At 36.7% G+C, this 23265-nt stretch overlaps 1 protein-coding gene across 1 annotated transcript in view; it reads left to right on the plus strand.

Moving 5' to 3' along the window:
• LOC114133258 (calsyntenin-2) overlaps nucleotides 1-23265 on the plus strand; it is a 285154-nt gene that overhangs the window by 112977 nt on the left and 148912 nt on the right. Inside the window, exon 2 of the mRNA XM_027999001.1 lies at nucleotides 76-198. Coding sequence (XP_027854802.1) covers nucleotides 76-198 — 123 coding nt within the window. The remainder of the gene's footprint in view (nucleotides 1-75; nucleotides 199-23265) is intronic.

Below are 23265 nucleotides of genomic sequence, written 5' to 3' on the forward strand. Positions count from 1 at the left end.
TGAGTGCAATGAAACTATTTATCTGTGTTAAGGTGTGTTTTCTTAAGGCTCATTTGTTGCTTTCTGTGTCCACAGTGAACAAACACAAGCCCTGGATAGAGACATCATACCATGGAGTGATAACTGAAAACACTGATGTTGTTCTGTTGGACCCTCCACTGGTTGCCCTGGATAAAGACGCCCCCATCCCTTATGCAGGTAGGCTACATTTCACCATCCACTCGGTAACATGGACTAACTGGTCTCCACTAGAGGCCAGTCAACAATGACTGAAAAATTAATCCTCACACTGAAGCATCGCTGCAGGATTTATTTACACCAGAGATAAAAGCCCCATGAAGCTGTCTTGTGATATCCCTGAATCAGCCTGAATAGATACGTTGCATCCTCATATACTTTTTGTTTGTTTTACACTGGACTGTACTGATTTAATTTTAATCCAATAGTTCTGAGTAAACACCACATGCAGGACTCTTTTTTTTTTTTTTTTTCCTATGTAATGTTGCCCATATAAGCCCCTCTGGTGACTGAGGAAGCTGTGAGGGAAAAAAAACCCTTGTATAACCGGATTAGATTCTTCTCACTTTGTGGCCATTCCAGCTCATCTAAAGGGTGCCAACTTTTGCGGGGGGACGCCTGCTGGAGGCTACTGGCTTGCCCAGTCGTTCCCTTCTCCCGCCAAGCAGCTAATGTGGCCAGGGCCACGGCAGGGGGCTGCTGCCCACTCACAGAGACCCTCAAGCTTAGCTGGCTGGAAGGACGGATTAATGGTTGAAGTGGAGGAGAGTGTGCACTGCGCACGCAAATATGAATGTGTGCATGCTTGTGAGAACATGTTTAGCATTGGTTACAAATGTGCACATGCATATACATATGTATGTGAGTGTGATTGTGTGTGCATTGTTGCCGGAGGGGCTTGCTGGCATAGCCACCCCACAGGGAGAAAGAGAGAGAATGATGAGGTCGGTGGGAGTAGCTGGCGGACCAGTACATGCCCTCTAGCTCTCAATAGACTGATGGCTACACATGGAGATGGTACGTGCACCTGCATGCATGGCTTCACACAAGCATTTTCCTACACAACACACTCAGATCATGCTTTGCATATAGACATTCCTGGAATTCCAAAGTGAAAGCACCGGGAGAGATACATCACTGAAATATTAATAGGCACAGACCAGGGTTACCTGTTGCTTAGCACTGAGTCTCTCTTCTTTCTTTCTTGCTATGGTAATTAGGTATATCTCTTTCCACTCTCTTGGTTTCATCGCATAATAACTTCCCAAATGTTTCACCTACCTCTTTGTATATTTCCCAGCAACCCCAAGAAACCCAAACAATTTTGCTTTTGCAGCTTTTTTTTTTTGAGCTAATACAGTTCTGAATTGGATGGACAGAGTTACCCAGTAATTAGCTGGATAAAGTCCATCTGTTTTTGTGTACAGGTAGTATTTGAGCCTTTTTAATTAGGTCAGACAGATTTTTATTAGGGTAATGCTCCAACATGGGGATATAAAGCCGGACTTATAACAATTTGTATGAAGCACCGGGCCGTGCATCATTGGTGGACAAAAAAAGCCTGCAAACTCTCCCTAATGCTGTAAGCTATTAAAATGTATAATATTCCAGATAGTGTGTCAATCACATTTCTCTGCTTTATTCTGATCTGTGTCTTACAAAAGTATTCACACTGCTTCCAACCTCTCAAATTTTGTGACCTTACAATCACAAATCCCAGAGATTTTGGGGGAATTTTATGTGATAGACCACTACAAAAGATTTTAAAGCAGAAAAATTACTCTCTGTGTTTGTTTTTTTTTGTTTTATGTTTTACAAATATATTTGCTTTTTTTAAATTATTTTTTCAAAATAGACCATTCCTCCCAAAAATCCAATAAACTCTCATTGCAGTTACAGCTTCCTTTCTTGGGGGACTACCCCAATGTCAATGTGATGCTGCAGAGGCGGGTCAACCAACACAACCCAACAACATCTGGAGCTTTAAGGAGCTCCAGGTGTTGTAAAGGTGTATAAAGGTGTATTAATAGTAATAACATACACAGGCATACTGTATTTACAAGCTTTAAGACAGTTGGTTGCACTCATCTTTTTAGAGGTATCCAAATAAAGGGGATTTTCTTTGTAAAAAATATTAAATACTATGCATTACTTTCATTTCACCTCACAATGACTGCTTGTGGTACTTTATTTTTTTGGTCTGTCACGACTTTATCAAATGCACTGGTGTGTGTAATTATGTGCCATATCAAAAAATTTATGAATGCTTTTGGGAGACACTGCATTTATTCTGAAAAAAAAAAATCCTGTAACTTTAGACACATTGACTGTAAGATCAACAGGCAGTTCAGATTAATTCAGAGAGAAAATCCCACTAAGTCAGAGTTTCCCTGTTCTTCTTTTACATCACTCTGAAACTGTCCAACATTCCTCTGGGGCTGCTGGGCAGTCACTGATCTGGAACAACAGAAATTGTGGCAGAGTTGTGTCTGAAACTTGACAAAAACTGACACCCACCTTGACTATGGCCTCAAATCAACTCTCCACCTTCAGAATTACCTCCTCAGGACTTCAGGAAGAGTGAAGGGCACCTGTCTGCTCTAAAGACTTCTTTTATGCATGTCTGTGTCTGACAATGTGCTGTCAGTTTGCACTAACAAACAAAAGTAAATAGCTTTAAAAAACAAGAGTTTAGAGATTGGATGTATATTCTTTATGTTAAACTGAAAGAGTAGCTTGTTTTCAGTTAGGTTGTGGTTTTTACAAGCAACAGAAACCCTTCACAGCTTCTGTCTAGACTAAAGATTTCCATAATTTTATTAGTTGACAAGCACCTTTTTTCCACCTCAGTGACAAGTGTACATGAGGGTGATGCTGAAGCCTCTGAAAGGTGAAAAGAACCGGGCAAACACTCTCTGTAATAATGTGCAGAAACAAGTCAGGGAAGGCTGCACTGAACAAAAATATGGGCTCTGAATCAGTTCAGCTCAACCAATTATCTCAGTACCTCGGCCCCCTCTTCATGCTGTGATTCAGTCTTAGCTTCTCGTTTTCATGCTCGATCTGACTTAAATAAATGTCATGCCGGTTGTCAGTGGTGCATGCCCAACTCTTTCTGCCTTACTTGTAGGCAGAAAGAGTTACTACCATTTGCTAGAAGATATTACCTTTGGTTGACAGAAACATTTTTATTATTGGTAAACAGCAGATAAGATAAAACCTGTTTGTCTGGATGATTCTGAGTATTTATATATCTTCAAATTCCCATGCCATAAATGTCAGTTACTTGGACATTTTTTAAACAGACCCAAAGCTTTATTGCTGATCATTCTTCATCAAAAGTATTGTTTTAAATCGTTTTTACAACATTGTTTTTTTTGTTGTTGCTTTGTTTTGTTTTTTGCAATAGAAGACTTTCCATTAATATTATTAATATTATTCTTATTTGCATCTACACCCCTTTACATTTGGGATGGTTGTCTCAGGCTTGCAAGCTTTTCCTCCAAATATAACAAGATATTATGTTTGAACACTTCAATTGTAACTTAACAACACCACAGGACATGTCTCCAAAATTATTTTTCTTTGTCTCTGAGCACATTTCTAAATTGAAATCTTTATTTCTTTGTGTCTCTTCTCTGAGTGGCCTATTAGCTCAAGTCAGTGCAGGACTCGTTCAGTCTCATTTTGATACTTTTAAGTTTACATTTTTCCTAAAAATCTAAATTTAGAATAGAATAGATAAATTCACAAAATTTTAAATGGAACATGAGCCAGTAGATGGTAATGGATCTATGTTAGGACACATAAAAATACAAAGAAAGATGATTCTAAAGAAAAGCTCAGCACCAAATTATTCATATCCCTGACATATCTACCAAAGACATAGCTTTCATTTGAATAATATATGCAAACCTAGGAAAAAATCTTGATTACAAAACATTTGCGTTAGGGAGAACGAGGTAATGAGACGTTTTGTACAAGGGACAAAAACGCTAGTAGTCGAAGTGCTGAATATCCAATGTTCTAGAAAGATTAATAATGCGTTTGGTGTTTTGATCTGCATTTTTACTGTACGTTCTGGCTGTAAGTACATTTAAATCTATAAATATAAATATTCTGAGTTATTTAGTTTGATAATATGCAAGACCGACCATGCAGTTGATTGATTTGAACTGGTTTTGCTTAGATGATTTGTGGAGTGTCACTGTTCAGAGAAAGCTTGAAAAGTGCTGGGTTTGCCAGGTTAATCGGCAAGAGTTTTGCTAAGTGCTGGTATTTGGCACAGGTCAAATGATTGTCAGTCACTTCTAATATTCTATTGCCAACATGCCTATTGACACTGACAGCTTTTCATTTTCTTGCAGGGAAACTTATTGTTAATGTGTCAATCCCTCAGTTTCACCGGTCCCCAGAGCCCTGTGGTTTTTGCTTGGACAAGCAAGCAAATGTCTCACCACTGACCCACAAACTGCATACTCTATGCTCTATCAGCAATGCTTGGAAAGATTCAAAGTCCCCAAATCACCCACACACACACACAAGTTTGTATTTCTACCCATATTAAGACTTTGTATTGACTAAACCCTCCTGTTATGTTCCGGGTCAAATTGACCCGTTTTAAAGTTTAAATTCATTTCAGTAACTAAATTTATGCCTAACCCAGACAGTTTTATCTCTAAACCTAACCCTGAACTCTAAACAAGGGGGTCAACAGTTTTAGGACTGGGCTTTGGTCAGTATAAGGCACAATGTTAGTAAATATGCCAGAAATGATCCTAAATAGGATACTGAGATGCATTCTGTCCCTTGCTTTTTAATAATCAGAGCTGTTCTTGTGAGATTGCATATGAAAACAAAAAACAGTCTCTAATTTCAGTCTTATCTGCTTTACTAAAATGCACCTCTGAAGACAAAGAAATCAATTATCTCTTGTCTTTGGAGAATCCAGCAAGCTGTTGGTCATGATCTCCTGTCTCTAACTAAATATATAAATATTCAGTACAGGTAAGCACAGGGCATCATAATATTGCTGTGATTAAATAGATGTTACTGTGTAATTGGGAGAGACATGTCAAGGTAATTATAAAAAGTATGCTGTATCATTCACACAATGTCAATGAGCTCCACACAATATGTTGATGTAGAACCAAAGTGGGATTAATGGCAAAAGGAGAGTGAAATAGGCCTGTCTGGGAGTTGTGACATGTTGTCTCTCACAAAATACAAAAGCACAAAATAAAGATTATTCAGAAAAGAAAAAAGAGGTTCTAAAGGTTAAATCTTGATTATATATTTGGGGGCAATACATCTATAATTAGAAATGCTGTTAGTCACAATCTAGAGCTGTATTTCCTAAAATTAAAATATGGTTTAGTGCAACAATACTCAAAATTGCCTTTAAAATCTATTTGTTAAGTTTCTTTCTCAAGCTTCTTATGTTTCTAGAGTTGCGCTGCTGATGGTGGCAGAATGTTGGAGTCGCTCTGTTAGTTCTGATTTGTTGTTTTTGTAGACTTTTAGTCATTATTTTTTGGGTTGAGGCATTGCATGTTTGGACAATTAATCCCTCTGGATTTTTGAGCTTGCTATTTTTTTTTACTTTAGGACAATTGTTATTATGTGTAACCGTGACAACAATGAGTTGCTTTTACAAGTGGGAGTAGCTGATGATCTTCTGAAAAGTCCAATTAATGCCTTAATTACAACCCCTAATCTCCATGGCTAAAGCGTAGGACTAAAGAGCAGAGAAAAGAAGGAAGTCCAAACCATATCTTCAATTAGTACTGATGGGCATGGATCATCTGTCTGCCTGGCTTTCTCATGAAATAGCCAGACAGATTTTAAAAGGAACAACAAAAGAAATTGAGATGGATCAGCAATGCTTGCCAATAACTGACGCTGTCAAATAGGACATCCATCCATCCATCCATCCATCCATCCATAATCTTACACGCTTATCCATAATGAGGTTGCAAGGGGTGCTGGTGTCTCTTCCCAGTTGTCAATGGGTGATAGGCGGGGTACACCCTGTGAAGGTGATTAGTCCATATGCTACTGTGACATATCAGCTGTCAGGATTGTCATGACACTCATGAGGTTGTTATACAGTCAGGGGCCTCTTCGGATTCGATGAAAGACTGACTGCTACTGGAGATCCTTCCTGCCCACAGCATCACTATCCACAGCAAGTCTTTGAAGATACTTTGATAATTCTAGCTATGACAACAGTTAATTCCCCTTTGGGATAAATAAAGTATTTTTGAATTGAATATTTGGGCTATTATGGACCATTTAACTCCCTTTCTGGTTAATGCTCTTTGCCTGACCTGTCAGTTTAGGTGGACAGCTGTGTATTTGTTGGCTTGCAGTTGTGTCATACTCTTTCCGTTTTCAAAAGATGGATTAGACATTGCTCAATGAGATGTTCAAAACTTAGGTTTTCTCAGAAAATATAATCCCTTCTTTAAAGTTCCCCAACATCTTTCTTCCTGACCTGTCTTCTATGTTCCTTGTACTTGGTGATCTTGTTTGTTCCCTAAAAAAACCTTCTTGCTTTAACAGAACAGCTTTATTTACACAGACGATATGTGTAGACTCAATTGATAATTTGTCCCTGAGGGGCAATTTCAAGGCACTTGAGTAGTACAAATGGACTCAGAAGTGAAAGCTCATAAAATAAAATTAATACAATTCACACATAATAAACACATACTGTATATACAGTACATAGGTAGTAAAAAGTGCAGTGGGATTTTTTGATTGTATACTGTGAGAAGTAAATTGTAGCCGAAGTGCAGCAGTGTAGCGAGTGTTCATAGTTGGGTTGGAAGGGTCAGCTGGCCCCAGGTCAATGACTTCATCATAAGAGGAATACTGAAGGCAATTAGCTGACATAGGGTTACCGTTTAAGACTATAAGGGTATATATAAATGCATTCCACTCTCTTTTTCATTTTTTTTGTAAAACAATAGGTGAAAATCATGTTTCAATTTAATCATGTAAAATCTGAAGATTCTTTAATCATGTTCTATAGAACAGCTTAGTTCTGTAATAACTAAGCTATTTAGTTGACTTTTTATTCAAACCTATTTCTGCATTGGGTATATATGAAGCCAAAATAAAGCCTTTTGCTTTGGGCTTCAGAACATTATTTTTAAAAAAGTTATTAGAACAAGCAGTTGATTTTAAAAGGGCAATATTTTTGCCCTTTCCCTCTCAGTTTCTTAAAAAAATATTCTCCCAGTTGAAAGTGGCAGATATTGTGACTAAAACTGAGCAGGCTGTGGTGTGTTTGCAAAGCGATGTTCCGTATATAAGTTGGTTTAACCACAAGTCAGGCAAATGCCCTTAATCCATGTGTTCTTTGATTTGCCCTAGTCAACCTCAGCACCGCTCCCTTCTCCTGTTTCAGCTGTTTTGCTTTCGGTTTGACCTGGAACAAGCCCTCACTTCTTTTTTTTCCATCCTCCTTCCTGTGTGCTCACACTCCTCTCCTATCTCTCTCAGATAATTTCCGCCTGTCAGATTTTATCCAGATCGTTTGAGTTCAGAGACACGAGTGACATTCTTCACCTTTCATAACACTGCACACTGTTCGAGGTGTTGCATCGTGTTTCTGCAAAAGGCTGATATTTTTATTCACAGAATAAAATCTTATTAGATCTATTTTTGAATGTTTTTATGAGAAATCAGGAGCAAACCGATGACTCTGACAACAAGGGGATAGTAACTGCAAACACAACATCCCTGTTTAGTCAGACTCAAGCACAGTATTATTCAGTGACGCTGCTATTCATGCAAATTTGTTTTCAGCAGACTTTTGAGCTGATAAGCGCAGACAGCATAATGACTATTTTCCTTCTGGCATTGAGAGTGCCTTATTCTTTGACTTGAACACAATGGAACTATCACTCTGCCATTGTTCACATGCTCAATTATTAATGAAGTACTGAATTGCAATCTGCTCCTTCAGTGAACCACGCAGATGAGGGAAATAGTCTTTGTAATGAGTTAGGCTTTTTTCATGCTTTTTACGTTTTTTGTCTTTTGATGAGTTTCACAGCGGTCATGCTGACTCGCAGCAAATTCTTTGTTCCTTCAAAAGATGGCAAAAAAAGCTTGCTTTCAGTTTTCTTGAATACCATTTTTAGTTTCCAGCTCACATTCTCCTCATCCAAAGTTGTTACGCAATAGGCTGGCTTTTCAAAACAGTAGCATTGTTGTCTTCACATGATTATATTGAAACTTTGCTCTGATCCGCCCTTGTTTCTGGAGCAGGATATTGGCTCTATTGAGGTACCGTGCTGATGAGAACTGCTCTAAAACTTCAAATATGGATCCTGATTTACTTTTATAGAATGTAGAAGTGTATGTCATGAACAAGCTCTTGTAATAACTGGATCACCAAAATATCTACTATCCATCTTTTATGGCAATGACTTAAATGAAGGATAATGGTCCTCCATATGGGGCTTGGTTCCAGACATCAGAATGTTCCCTGCATGCATAACTCTTTCTCTCTTTGCACCTTTTCTATCTAAGCCTTGCTAATAAAGCCCACCAGTTCAAAAAATTAGTAAAAAAAAAGTCAACAAACATGTTTTCATCAGTCGTGTGCCCTTTTTTTTTTACACATTCAATTGTATATTGTTGTTGACAGCTTGTATGAAATAATCATAACCACAAAAAAATCTTTTAGTTCTGCTGGTTGCTGCCAGGTGCCCATTAAAGTCAGAATTCTGAGAAAAATATTCAAAATTTTGAACATTTCTAATTAATTTTAGTTTTTTTGTCTTATTTTTCAGATTTTTATATATATATATATATATATATTCAAATAATCAGAATTATTTTTTTCCCCCAGTGGCCGTGATCTTCTTCCATACAAATGGCACACTCAAGTCTGAACTTAATTAATCTTCCAAATACTGTTTTTATTGACTAACACCTTTGTGAAAACAACATAAGACAAGGGCTTCTTAGTTTTACTCCAAAAATATTTATAAAATTGTTCCTCTGTTAGTGAGCTGAATTAGTTGATATACTCATACTGCTCATTTTGAAGAAGAGCTAAAAGAAACTGTCTAGACTAAATAGCTTTATGAGACTCTAATGGAAACTGTGAAATTAAGTGGGATTCTAATGATCAACACTTCAAGGAGAAAAAGAACACATGAACATTTGGTGTGAATTTTGTAAACAGTCTACTCTGCTAAAACTACGTCTAGTAAGCAATAAATATAGCAATTTAGCCTCTTGTTCAAGACTAGAAAATGTTTCATACACCCACGCTGTAGTTTCATAGAAACTGACAAATAACTTCCACATTTGGTTAAATGTGTGATTGCTTTAGTTTTACTGGGTGATTCCTATCACACTGAAGATATGTGGTCATACTGCAGCTTGTATGACCTAAATAATGTAGCATGCAGGGTTGGCATTTCAATAGGGTATAACCATAGCTACAAATGTTTAAAATATCAAAACTAATAGAGAGCTGTTTCTATCTTTAACAAACCATCTGTTGATGGGTACACAGACTGAAAAAATAGTTTCAGTTTTTCATCTCCTACGGTTCATTTACAGGACACTCAATAACAATATTACATTAAAGTTTTAACTGAAAATGTACAATCTCTATGTACACAAGAACATTTTCAAAGATTTAAATCAAATCAAAAGACAACTAATTATCTCTGAATAGCTTTATGAACACTCATGTAGGGGTTGTACGTGTGTCCCACATGAAGTATGTATTACATCTTTGTACATCTGTTGCAATGTTTTTCGGAGTAAACAAAAGTACATAATGTCTAATGAAGAAATGTGGACAACAAAACACAGTAAAATAGCAAAAATATTATATTCATGTGGATAAAATTTAATTGTGAGGGTTTTTTTTATCCTTCATCTATCAGAAATGTTAAAGTCTTGTGCATCAGCTGAAATTATAAGATGTGCCATTTCTTGCTGAAGTGTGAAATCAAATATAGGCAAAAAATAAGTTATACAAAGGAAATGTTATGCATACCGTCTACATATTTATACATTTATTCAGATTTGTCTCATCTCATCATTCAATAATCTAGTTTTCAGTCAGTTGACACATCTTTGTACTTCAGTGTGTAATTTTTTTCATATCAAGTTTAATTTTATCATTCAGCAGTGACAATTAAAGATAAATACATTGTTCCTTACAAAGCTCTATGAAAAATTTTAGTCAGATTTACTTGCACTCAGCCACATAGTCCGGCTTTAGATTTTTGTGGAGGAATGTGGAAAATTTGAGGCAATCATCATCAGGGCACAGTTTTGTTTAGTTTTTTTTTTTACAATCAGTTGATTTACCTTTCTCCTAATTTAATTTTCCAAACACTTTCATTGCCTTCAGAGATTTATTACATTGTTTACACACAAGAGCAAGATGTTGTGAGTCACACTGAATAAAAAAGCAGCGAAATGTCACTATTAAACATTACCTAAGAGATCACAGAAAAATAAACTTCAGAACCAAATGGAAAATGTGCTGGTGATGGAAATATAACAGAAAGTCGGTGCTATGAGTGCAATAATAAATCCCCTTCCACATATATGTAATAATTCTTTATGTTCTTGGTCCGGGAGCATTCTGTATCAGTGAACAAAGTTTGGCAGATTGTCATTTCACAAAATGTTGTGTACCATTAATCACGAGGTTGCATGATCAGCCCAGAAATCAATTACTCCCTTGTACACCATTCTTTCAAACTAAATGAACGGCATGAATTTTTAAAGTCAAGATGAAGAATTGAGAATTTATGCACCCTTGACATGTGAGGGAGCAGCGGCACAAACTTTGAGGCCAACATTATCCTGTTGCGGCTCAGGGTTTCATCTCTGTATCCGTGTTTTATCTTCTTTCTCCTACGTGCCATCTTCTCTAATATCATCTCAGCATGTTCATACGCATGCGAATCAAAGACTCCATTAAGTGAGTGGGGGGAGGCTGTGGGGTACAAAAAATGATTGCTTAAGAAAATATGAAAGAGATGACGATGAATAGAAAAGCTTACAGACACTTATGTCAGGAAGGCATGGAAGGGATATTCATTGGAACAGATGTGGATTTATTTTAAAATTAGCTTTTAAATCAATGTATGCATAACATTGATCAGACATAACATTATGACTTATTCCTAATTGTGTTGTCAAAACACCCTTAGCCCACATTCTATTCCACTCACACATAATCCCACCTAAGAAGAATTTATAGAGACCAGTTAACCTGACACTCTTTTTTTTTTTTTTTTTTTTTTTTTTTTGGACTGTGGGAGCAAACTGGTGTACCTAGAGAAAACCTACAGATCCAAGGGAAGAAAATGCCTGGATGAAAATGCCTAAGAAAAACGGCAAAAAGCTAAAAATTCTTTAGATGCATTTACATTTTAAAGTTAAGATGTACGTAGTTAAGTGCAAAGGGACTAAAGCAAACATGCCACTGCAGGTTAACGACTCCTGCACTGCACACACCTGCATCATTCAAATCAAATAATTTCACCTACCATCTTTCCAAACAGGAACATTTCTCTGTGTGCTGATATTACTTTTATTGAATGTAAAAGTTAGATTGTAAAAAATTGATCGAGGTCGTATAATTAATTGAAATGATCTGATGTTTTTAAATAAGTTAATATTATGCAAAGACATGACCAGGAAGCATCAGGTGTAATTAACTCAATTGGGATGACCAACAATATCCAGGAGGCTTCATATCAAGGTTTGTTAGCTGAAAGGAGAATACATTAAATATGCCTGGTTCATATTACATGAGCAGGTTTCATTTTCCATTCCCCGATAAAGCACTCTCACTAAAATATGGACCTTCATAGTTCAACAAGGCTCTGCTCTTTCAGAAAACACATTCACACAGATTCATGGAATATTGATGTATTAGGACTAATGTAATGATCATGAATTACAATTTATCTGTGCAGAGTCTCAAACATAGGCTTGCATTTGGACACACAGCATGGATAAACAAAACTCTCTTCCATGATGAAAAAGATATATTCTTGTAACATGATAAACCATGACAAAATATACCTATCTGACAGAATGGGGACATAGAAGCTCTTGAGGGACAGACAATGCCAGCTCCACCCTTATGATCATACAGACTTAAAGAAGGTACAAACAAGATGAGTCGCTTGGCAGTTTAGTGATCTGGAAGAAAAGGAAGTTATTAGGTATGCAAAGAAAAAAATAACTTAAGTGTTGATCTGAAAATTAGGGTGGTCCTCGGTGGCAGTACATATAGATGCTGCGATAGGTGGAACATGAAGTGAAGTGTTTGCAAGATCGCTGAAAATTATAAGTACAAAATTGGTCACCAAAATTTAATCTGCTTTGTAGCTCTAGTCGTTCCATGAGGTTGACGATGCCAGGCTGCTTGTGACAGTCCAATTAAATACATTTGCATATCGAGAGGCTTAAATTATTCTCATCTGCTGGAGTATAAAATAGAGGTGCAACTCAAGAGGAGGCTGTGGTGATCTGCACTTGTAAACAATAGAAACAGAAAACAGTCTCTTTTTCTAAACGGTGTTGCAAAAATGTTTAATACCCCATAAACTTTTCCGTATTTTGTCGTGTCACAACCACACAGGAAAAAAACGCATGTTTTTTTCCCCCTTCTGCTTCCTTTAGTCTTATGACCATCAGAAATCAAATAGTAATTAGAGTTAGCCTATGTGCAATTTAATGTCAGCATTTGTACGAATGGATCGACAAATTAATGAAGACCCACTGGCTCAGGTGAGACCAAAATTGAAGTTTTTTACCTACATCTAAGTTGCTATGTGTGGTTAAAGACTAACTACACCATCGTCCTCACAATGACATATGATCATGGCAGAATTATCTTTGAACATCTGTTGAGGTCATTATCTTCCTCAGCAGAGAGCCAATAGTCAGTCATTGATGAGTGGATGTGAATAAAGACAGAAAATATTTGACTTGAGACTGGGGAAAATGTTTAACTCCAAATACACAAGTCAGTGTAGACTCGGTTCAAGCGAGTCTCAGAAAGGCAGCACAGGTGGGAGAAATCGGCGATCAGCAACCAGCAGGAACTGGAAGGGCAGAGCAGAGGAGCAGCTTGAAACATAGCTGAAAATCTTGACTGCTTTGTTTTATCTCATCATATTAAATCCCCCCAAAATACATTGAAGTGTGTAGCTGCACCATTACAATATTTGGAAATCATCAAGGAGCATAAACACTTTCACACAAAATCATATAACAGTTAAAATCAGTCTGATTTGTCTTGCTGTCATTCGAAGACCGCATCTTCCCAATAAGCTCTTGGTTTCTTTATCCTGCTAAATCCCTGAATTTTACAACCTCCATTTTCAAGCACCATTACTAAAGTTTTAAATTGTTAAAAGCAGAGCAGCGTTTAACTGTTCTTAAACTCTTGTTTTCTAGTTAACTGAATAAATGGGAGGGATGTAGGTTGTAGCTGTAAAATGATCCATTACAGTCAGTGAAAGTGTTTTGTTTTTAGCCCCAAACAGTGAACTCCCTCTGCTCTGCTCCATAAAACTGTTGTTTATCCATCTCAGTCTTCACCCATCTTTGCCCGGGGCATGTGTATGGTTACAGTCTTATGTCATGAAGGCATAACCACCAAGAGATGCGGCACAAGTAAAGGTACCTGTCAAGTGTGAGACAAGAGAAGCAAGACCTTACAAGGAATGTCTCTAGGCTGTATGCACAGACCATATAAGCTGTGGCTTTGGTTTTGCATTTTCCTTGGTCTGTTTGTAGTAATAGCCTATAAATCTGCCTTTGCTTGCAATGCTTTGCCTTTGAACAGAGCTGCATATTTGGGGTTCGATTTCATCACATCTGGCCAGTACTGGCCATTTGTTAACAGATAGAATACCATTTGTATTTTGATAATAAAAGCTGAAAACATAAGGTTTGGTGAAGCAGGAAAAGGCTTGACTTAAGTGTAGTTACAGCACATACAGAAGAAACAATAGCTGCTCATGCTCCAAGTTATTTGATGTCCACTGTGACTCTTTAGTTGCAGAGGTTTACATCATCAAAGGTGAAGTAGAGTGCAGGGTGAAGGGAGCATACACCACTTCCCCTCTGAAACAGATGTAATTGGCTTTCCACATCATCAGCTCCCATTATTTTATCTGTTTTGGACAAAGCAACCCTTTGTCCCCCTGCCATGTCATCTTTGTCTCTTATGAGACTATTTTACCTTTATTGTTCTGGAGCAGTTAGATTAAGAAATCATAAAGGACTTGTGAACAAGAGGGGAGCATGAAGAAATGCTTCCCTTTCATCCGTGTGTCCATCCATTTTTTTTCTAACAACTATATTTTTGGACTGTTGACGGAAGCCAAAGAATACATGTTGACTCGTCTACAAAGAGCTCAGGGGTTACTCACCGACACTACAATGACGTGAGAAAAAAATGTCCACTTTTTCAGTTGGCTCTAAGGGAAATGTGAGATGGTGTACAACTGTAAATTAAAACATTTAGATGTTTGTTAATTGAAAATATTGTTGCGGAAGATGTGGGGTTTATATGACTAAGGTACTTGTCATATTTCATCTCTCTGAAGGAACTCAAACTTTAAGAAAAGACATGATGATGAGTCACATGTTCAAGGCTTTTGGACAATTTTTATATGAAGCCTGTACAGTTTATTAAAGTTACCCTTTTTTGCTATTATGACAATGAAACTCTCTTATTTATACAACTGCAGAGTATTTTACTTCTCTATCATTCAAGTGGCAAAAACCCACTGTGTGTTCAGACTTGTCATATCACATTGCTATCCGCAGGCTCTTGCTTGTCGCTCGCAAACTACAGCAGATGAAATTTAACAACATGCTCATGAATTTTACCTTAAAGGCCCAACAATTAAGAACCTTTCTTGGTACTGAGAGCGCAGAGTTTCTTCAGTTGTATTGAAAGTTGACTCTAAATTGGTGCCAGAGGACTAAGCATTATCATATCAAAGAGAAGAAGCTAAATAATTGGAGTGAAGTTGTAGCAAATGAGTAAATGAGATACAGGACTCAGATAGAGGTCTTATTTTAAAAAGTTTGTTCTACAGTGCAGTGAAAAGTGTTTACCTTGCAGTTTTTTTTGGCTTTTATTTTTTGTTAAATAAAAGTTGTCAGTGTGGTTTTCTGAAACCTTCAAGAAAGGAGTTTGTAACCTTTTCCAGATTGATGAATTTGTTTTACATTTATTCTCAAATGTATTTGGACCATCCCATGATGTGCTGCTTTTAACATCTTTTAGCCTACTTTATGTTGTCAGAAATGTTCTATTTAAATAACTTATTGAGGTAAAGGCAAAAACAAAATAAATCTCTAATGGGGAAAATATCTTTGCACAAAAACACAAACAAAAGGCACAATGCACTTTGGGATGTAGACTTATATATGAACGATATGCAGATTTTAATCTAAAAAGGAATTCAGCATAAACATTACGTTTTGTCTCAGGAATACTTGAGTCAGACATGATAAAAGCATGTTAAAAGCATTTAAATAAGCGACAGAGTGTGTCAGAGCGTGCAAAAATAAAATGAGATTAACCTAAACATTTTTGTTTTGAAAACCTTTTGAGTGCAAAAACACTTGTAAGGAAATAAAGAACCAAATAAGTAATATATCACCATATCCCCAGACTGCAGTGACAGTTGTCCATAAACTAAGAAGGTCACTCTCCTAGTAACTTAACACATTCCCCCGATCTTTGTGATCAGCCCCAGAAGCAGACGCCTCTTTGAATTACAAGCTGACCTTGGAGGTCACTGGAAATAAAAGATCTTTGAATATAAAACCAGTAGATGTGAAAAGTAAAAGCTGACAGTGTATTCAATATACTTTATTTCAGGCCAAATAAATTGAATCATCAGTCATGCCTGTCTTTTTTTTCTTTTGCTATGATGTAACCTTTAATGTATAATTTTCTTCTATTTCTTTTCTTCCAGTGTGCACTTAGATTGATTTTCAATATGAGCCTTGTTCATGTTACTTTATGAACAAAGAGTGTTTCTTATAAACATCCAATACATACTGGCTTATAAATGTGAGCCTAATCCCCATGTTTTGATTGGACAATGTAGGGTGATAATTGGATGGTAGTATCACTTCCACTGACAAAAATATTTACAGCAGCATTTGTAACACATTAACTTTTTAAACTTTTGTTGTGTTACAGCCACAAACTTTAATGTGTTTTATCCAGATTTTATCATGCAACTGTGTAAGGAGTGGAAGGACAATAAAGAAAAGAAATGCTTTACAAATATGAATTCTTTATTTTCATATTGTACTCTTATACTTTTAAAAACATCTTGATGCTCATATGTGAAATTTACCCATTGAATCTAAAATATTTTACACAGTTATTATTTGGGAGGTTTTTTCATGCAAATTTCTGACTTTACGATGTCAGAGAATATTTTAGTCTTAACATTATAAATTAATACCTTTATTCATGGAAAACTATATTTTTTTTCTCATGAAAACTCAACTTTTTGATATCAGAGGTTATCTATGGATTTTTGTTTTACATATGTGGAATTAATCAGAAGACCTGGAGTTATTTGACTGAAATTTATTCTCCATTGTTACATTATGTTTTCCTTTTACCTACAATGATCCTGATAGTCTGCTGTAGCATTTATTATTTGCCACCATCTTGCAATTAAACCCAGCATTGTTAGCATAGAGTTAGAAAGTAAAATACATTCAAGTTTGTGGCTGCAATGTGACAGATTGTGAAACAGTTCATGAGGTATGAATATTTTTGTGAAGCACTGTAGTGATTTGCTGCTGACCTTTTAACAACTATGCAAAGCCACAGTTCCAACTCGCGGTAGTAAATTAATTTGAGTGATTATCACTTTCCTGCTGCACTGAGCAATAGCTCAGTGAGAAAGAAATAGCAGAAGCCCAACACATTGAATGTATGCATACTATAACTACCATCAGACTCAGAAATGCAAAGACCATGAGTGAAAAGCGAAGATGTGCACGTCTAATAAAATAAGTTGTGCCAGTGACAAAGATGGGTTGATTCATTATGGGACTAGTGGTAGAGGAATACAAATACCCCAAGAAATGCTTCTGATTGCTTTGAGCTTTCTCGAGGTTAAATGGGCTATAGCTTGAGTGCTTCTGGCAATGTGCCCCATCGGAACAGCTCCATCCTTTAACAATCTGCTTGATCACATTACAGTTAATTAAATATTGGCAAACTTTTCTCAACCACAGACGGCCCATTAAAGTTTACACACTCACCAGATTTATGATTTTCCATGTCTCTTTTATTGCGTCTGCTTGTCGCCTTTTCTGTGCTTAAAGTGGATGATGATAAATGCCTCAGCCTTTCATTTCTCTTGCCTGAATGTTTTACCATCTTTTCCCCTCTCTCTGTCTCTCTTTCTCTCTCTGGTTCAGCTTTTTATCCTTCTCACTTTCCTTTCCAATGAAGTTTGCCATTTCTAATGAAAGTGTGTGTTTCTCCATTTCCCTTAGTCTGTGCACAACCTTCAGTATCTAAAAAAATGTCAAACAAGGGGAAATGACAGGGATGAGTATGGAACATGAAATGACACATTTGAGTAACAACAGAAGCACCAAGTACAAAAACCGGCAAATTTTCCCTAGAGCTGTCAGGAAGGACTGTAATGAAGTACAATAATACTGATTGGCAGGGTTATGCAGCACTTCTGACACAGAGAGTATTAGGATGGCAGCTTTTATTGCACATATTAAAGCATGTTCTACTTGCCCCTGTGTCACTTCCCCAAATCCCTCTGGCTTCACAACAGGGCATTGGTAAAGAAGACATGGATGGACACACATTGTTGCCTGTTTGGGTATAGTTAGAAGGTTATTCAGTAACCTCATGCATTCACTTCCCAGGCTAGTGGCAGGAGTGGAGACAGATTATCTCCAATGCCTGACAAGACCGCATATTTTATTTTATTTCAAGTAAGCAGATCCTCACTATAAAATCAGGGACTTTGATTAAAGGCTGTTTGACTCTAGGTCATGAAAGGAACTGCAGTTCTTGACCCCATGCTTTTATTTCTAAAAAACTATTAATGATGTGAAACAGATCTCAAGATGTCAGGACACAGTTTGGGTACCTGGAACAAAAAGAAATCAGTGACAAACAAGCGACAAATTATATATGTCAGCACTGTGGGACTGACTGCAAAATCTGTCTGCTTCATAGCTGCCTGTTGACACAAATTCCTTGTGGGTTGCAGCAGATGGTTGTTCATATTGAGTTCTCCTTGAGATTTCTTCCCTTTTAAAATAGAGTTGCTCATTTTTACTGCTATCAAGAGCATCTTTCAGATTAGGGGTCTTCATCTTTAGACCTTGAGGCCTGGTACTCTGCAACTTTCAGGTGTCTCTGCTTCAGTACACCTGAGTTAAGGAGCGAAGTCGTTAGCAAGACTTTGGGCAATTTGACTGCATGCTAAAGTGGTAATTTCACCATTTGACTCAGGTTTGTTGGAGTAAGTTGCAGGACATCAGTTCTTGAGGCCTGGAATAGAAGACCTCTGTTATATATGATGGATAACTTTTTACCAGTTGGAGTTTTGAAGAGAATTGGACAGCTGTATTTTAACTAGAATCAAATTCAGAATAAGAATAGATATATTTCAATTGTAAATTGATTATAACATTATTCCACTGTTTTTAAGGAATTTTAATTGTATTTGATGATCCCCAGATCAAAATCTAAGATATCTTGACTGATCAAACTTGAGCTGGATAATCCTGCACTGAATAGTTTTTTTGTTTTTTTTCAAAACCCTTATTGAGATTAATCAAACCTTGATGCTATTCTTAATCAACATGAAAGTAGAATTTTTATTATTATTATTATTTTTGGGACAATTTAGAGCCATCTTTGGAGATGATCATAAAAACTGCCATTTATTGACTTTGGCTTATTCTACATTGATTACAGAATCTTTACAGGACCCTCAGTTTCCCCAAAAATTTCCAAAGTCTCATCTCATCTTTAACTCAGTGTTGTATTTCATTTTGTTTTTTGAGCTGGATGGATCACAACTTCTTGTGATGGATTAGTTTATAAATATTTGATGAAACTCAAGAAAGGAAGAGACACTCAAATAATTTCTTTTGTCACTAGATAAAAATTTTTTTTACTGGATTTCCACACTAAAAGATTCTATTGCTTTTAACTGAATGTCTCAGGCTTAATAGTCAGAAAAGCATCATAAACCACACCGTTTACACTGCAATGCTATAGAGGAGGACAACCTTTAAATAAAACTTTCAGTCAACACTTTCACACCAGATGCTTGAATTTAATATGCTTGTTAGGAAAAAGTTGGTGAAATTTCTGTGAAGGATGTGTTGCATCTATGAAAACTACTTCATTTAGCCTCGTTTACATGCTGTCAAAAGTCAAAAACAACGTCTAGCAACCTGTCAAGCACCAGTCCAAACAACCGGAGCAATTTGTGTTTTATGTTTAGATCATTTTTAAAGCAAGTTATTACACCTTTTCAATGTATGTTTAAAGATGTGACACAAGACGTTTAAAGTCATTTAAAGCTATATGCAAAATAAGCCATCTTTTCTTTGTCTTTTTAACTGTGTTTTGTTTCAGATGTTTAGGATGCAGAACAATAAAACATCATTGCAATCAAAAGTTTATTATGTCGTTGCAGCATCTAAAATTTTATGCTGCATTGCAAATCACATGTTAATTTGTGGCTCACAATATCTCAGCCTCAGTATTTTACAGAAACTTTGAAGCTCATTACCAAGATAATAAAAGACTCAAATTCTTTCTTTTTGGTCAAATTCCTAGTCGGTTTAAGACCTACAGAAAGACATGAGGTTAGAACCCTTTGTCAAAAGAAAAGAAAAAAATATGAGTTAGCTAATAAAAGCATAGCTGATTAAATTAAAAGGGTAATTGGATTCTAGCCTATGGACTAAAATAAGGCTAGAGTGGGTATAATGAAACAATCTATTCAAGACTTACTTTCTTTGCTGCCCTTCTTTTTTTTCCGTATGGAGCTGAAAGCTTGTAGGGTTCTACTGACAGGCAGAATTAGGAGTTGGGACCACCGCACAGGAGTCAGAAAATGAATTGAGACATACAGGTTGTTCACTATGCGCTCCAGCACCCACATGGTATTTTGTGGAGGTTTCAGCCTTCAATTCATGTTTACCAACCAAACAGGAGCACAGCAACAAGTGTAAACAAAATGTGCTTGGGCTTTTAGGAGTTTTTAAAGTCACTCTTGATAGTTTACATCACAGCTAGCTTATCAAAGATATAATATGCAGCATTAAATGATTTTTTTTAAATCACTCCAACGTACTGTACACTTCAATGTTAAGTTCACTGGATTAGTAATGATTTACTGAACCTTGGAAACTGAAATGCCTTGTAGAAGATCGAATCTGTTTTTAGAGCCAACTCAGCAGTGGTTGAAATATTCTAGCATATTTTTCTGAAAGTTACTAGTTCAAACTATGCCTTTAACATATGTGGTGATTTTTGGTTATTTTATTAACTGCAAACAGCCAAGCAAGCTGGTTAAAAATTTGTGCACTGGCATTTTCCTTTGGGATGTTTTCTCTTGCTGTCAGAACCCACCATTATTGCCCTTTAGCAATAAACATAGTAAACATTTGCCCCATGCAATTATTTTTAAATCATCATGAAAAGTAATTTTTAAATGAGTATGAGTGTATGAGTGCTAGAAAGTGGCAGTATAGTTATTTGCAGGGTCTCAGTTTCAGGCATGCTGCACACTGAGGCAAGGAAATCTTTTTCAGCGCAGTGTATGAATAGTGTGAGTAAAGTTATTTTTTGGTAGCTGGTGCAATTTTGGACTGGCAGTTTTTTTAATGCCACAGAAAAGGCGCAGATATGGAGTACATATGAGCTGCAACACTCATGCAAACATTTTTGACACATAATAGTGTCATGAGAGTATAAAGGTACCTAACTAATGTGACAGATCTGATACACCATATTGCAAAAAGTTGGGTCACTTTCCTTCCCACACATATGAAACTGAGTGACAGATCCACAGCATACAATATGATGTTGGCCAACCGTTAGCAGCTTCTTACTACTTTAGGAAGGCTTTCTATGATGTTTACAAAAGTGTAAAATGTAAAACTTGTGGAGCTTTCTTCTGCTTACTCATTGGATTTCAAGATACAGAGGTATGATGTACGACTCCAGAGAAAATGTCTCCAGTGCTCTTGAGTCCAATAGAGGTCTGTGTTTAAGCAAAAATCTCCAGTCCTAGTCCTCAAGAGTTCTCACACACCTAAATCAAATGAATAACTTGTTGCCTGATGATGTAGAGGTGATTTAATCATTTGATACAGCTGTGATAGAGCAGAGATGCATCCAAAACCAACAGGGCAGTAGCTCTCGAGGACTGCGGTTGCAGACCCTACGATTGTATGTGGTTTACCAGTCTGTGGCTGGGTGACTATCATTGGAAATCTCTTCCCAATGATTTTGAACACAAACTGTGCACCACATTTTAAATTACTGGTCTTCTAAGATTTATCAGATTAATTCATGAATATGTGTAGAAGGAGTTGAACTCCCTAAGTACTGAATTTTATGCACTTGTAACGGTAGAAGTTGTTAGAACACCTGGATTCAATGATTTGGAGATGTTACCCAACATTTTGCAATAGTGTATCAAGAATTGAAAGTGCACTAAAAATGGCAAAGAGCTCAAGAACAAGAGAAACTGATAGGAGGATTATGCATCCAATGTAAGTGTATGGCAGACAAAGCCATACAAAACAATGATGTAAAAAAAATCTTATATCTTGAATATCGGCATAATAAATAAAAAATTAAAGCTGTGTTAGTTTGTGAAAAGTGACAAAAGAAGACGCTGAGGAGGCAGTAGCGTTTTTTAATAGAAAACATTAAAAAAAATTACTTCAAAAGTAAACGTTTTCAACACCTTACAAATTTCAGCTACTCTTTTCTATGCTTTTACAGATAGAAAAGAGTAGTAATCCATTAGTAGTAATCCATTACTAGAAGACTAAATAGTATTATTGTGGCATAGACAAAGCTTAAAGTGAGAAACCTTTTCAAGGTTTAACAATGTATGTTTTTTTTCAGATCGTTTTTTTTGTATAATCAAAACCTTCATAAATTAAACTATGAGCATGAGTATGAGAATTTAATCATATTTATAATGACCACAAAATATTGTACCTAATGTCTGAGTGAATGATGGAGGATTTACATTGTGACTTGTGTTATTCCTGCTCTTTAAATGGCTCTTAGTCATCTGTTGATGCCTCCAGTGAAGAGAAGCTTTGTTCTACTGGCCAGCGGGGCATTTTTATTTCAGTGTACCCCAGAGCCTGGCTATCACTCACTCAAGTCTAATGACCGAATAACCCTGAACACCCTAACACACACACACACGTGGGCCTCTGCCACCAAAGCACCACAATAAGTGATTCATTAGTACGGATTTATTCCCTGTGGGAGTACTTGTTAATTACAGAGAACTGATCGATACCTTCCGCTAAGCAATGGATCAAAGGTAAGTGTGTTTGGCTCTTCCTGTGTGTGTGCGTGCGTGTGTGTGTGTGTGTATAGAACCCCACCCTCTGGGATAAGTACAGTCTTTGCACCTCCATGATGGATGATGTGAGTGTTTTAGCTATCAGCAGTGTTTTACAGGCCATGAGTGGTCGTTTTTCTGAGCTGACCCTGTGACAGACAGCCTGGAGCTGAGCCAGCAGCTGGCAGGCCTGGACACAGCTGGACGGCAAGAAGTCGAGAGAGAGAGAAAAAGAGAGAGGGATAGAAAGAGAGTGCCTGTAGTGGTAATGATAAAATCTCCTCCCGCCTGCTCTGTGGTTTATAAAGGCATGGATCCCATTGAAGGTTAGGTCCCTAATTGGTTCAAAGATCTCAGCATTTTCTTTGAATTCAATTGCAAAGTAAATCTTTTTATATGCATCTAACCATATTGGTCAACTGGATATGCTATGTGAAAATACAGGTGGACAAGTATTTGCATGTGTAAATTAGCTATGGGTGACAGACTAAAGTTTAGTTTAATCAACGGATGTCTTCTTAGAATGCATGGTTGTCTTTGAAGCAATTTCAGAAATATCATATATTCATAAATGCCTTGTATTTTACATGAAAAAGTG

Source organism: Xiphophorus couchianus, chromosome 18 (assembly GCF_001444195.1).
Source record: "Xiphophorus couchianus chromosome 18, X_couchianus-1.0, whole genome shotgun sequence".
Classification (NCBI taxonomy): Eukaryota; Metazoa; Chordata; class Actinopteri; order Cyprinodontiformes; family Poeciliidae; genus Xiphophorus; species Xiphophorus couchianus.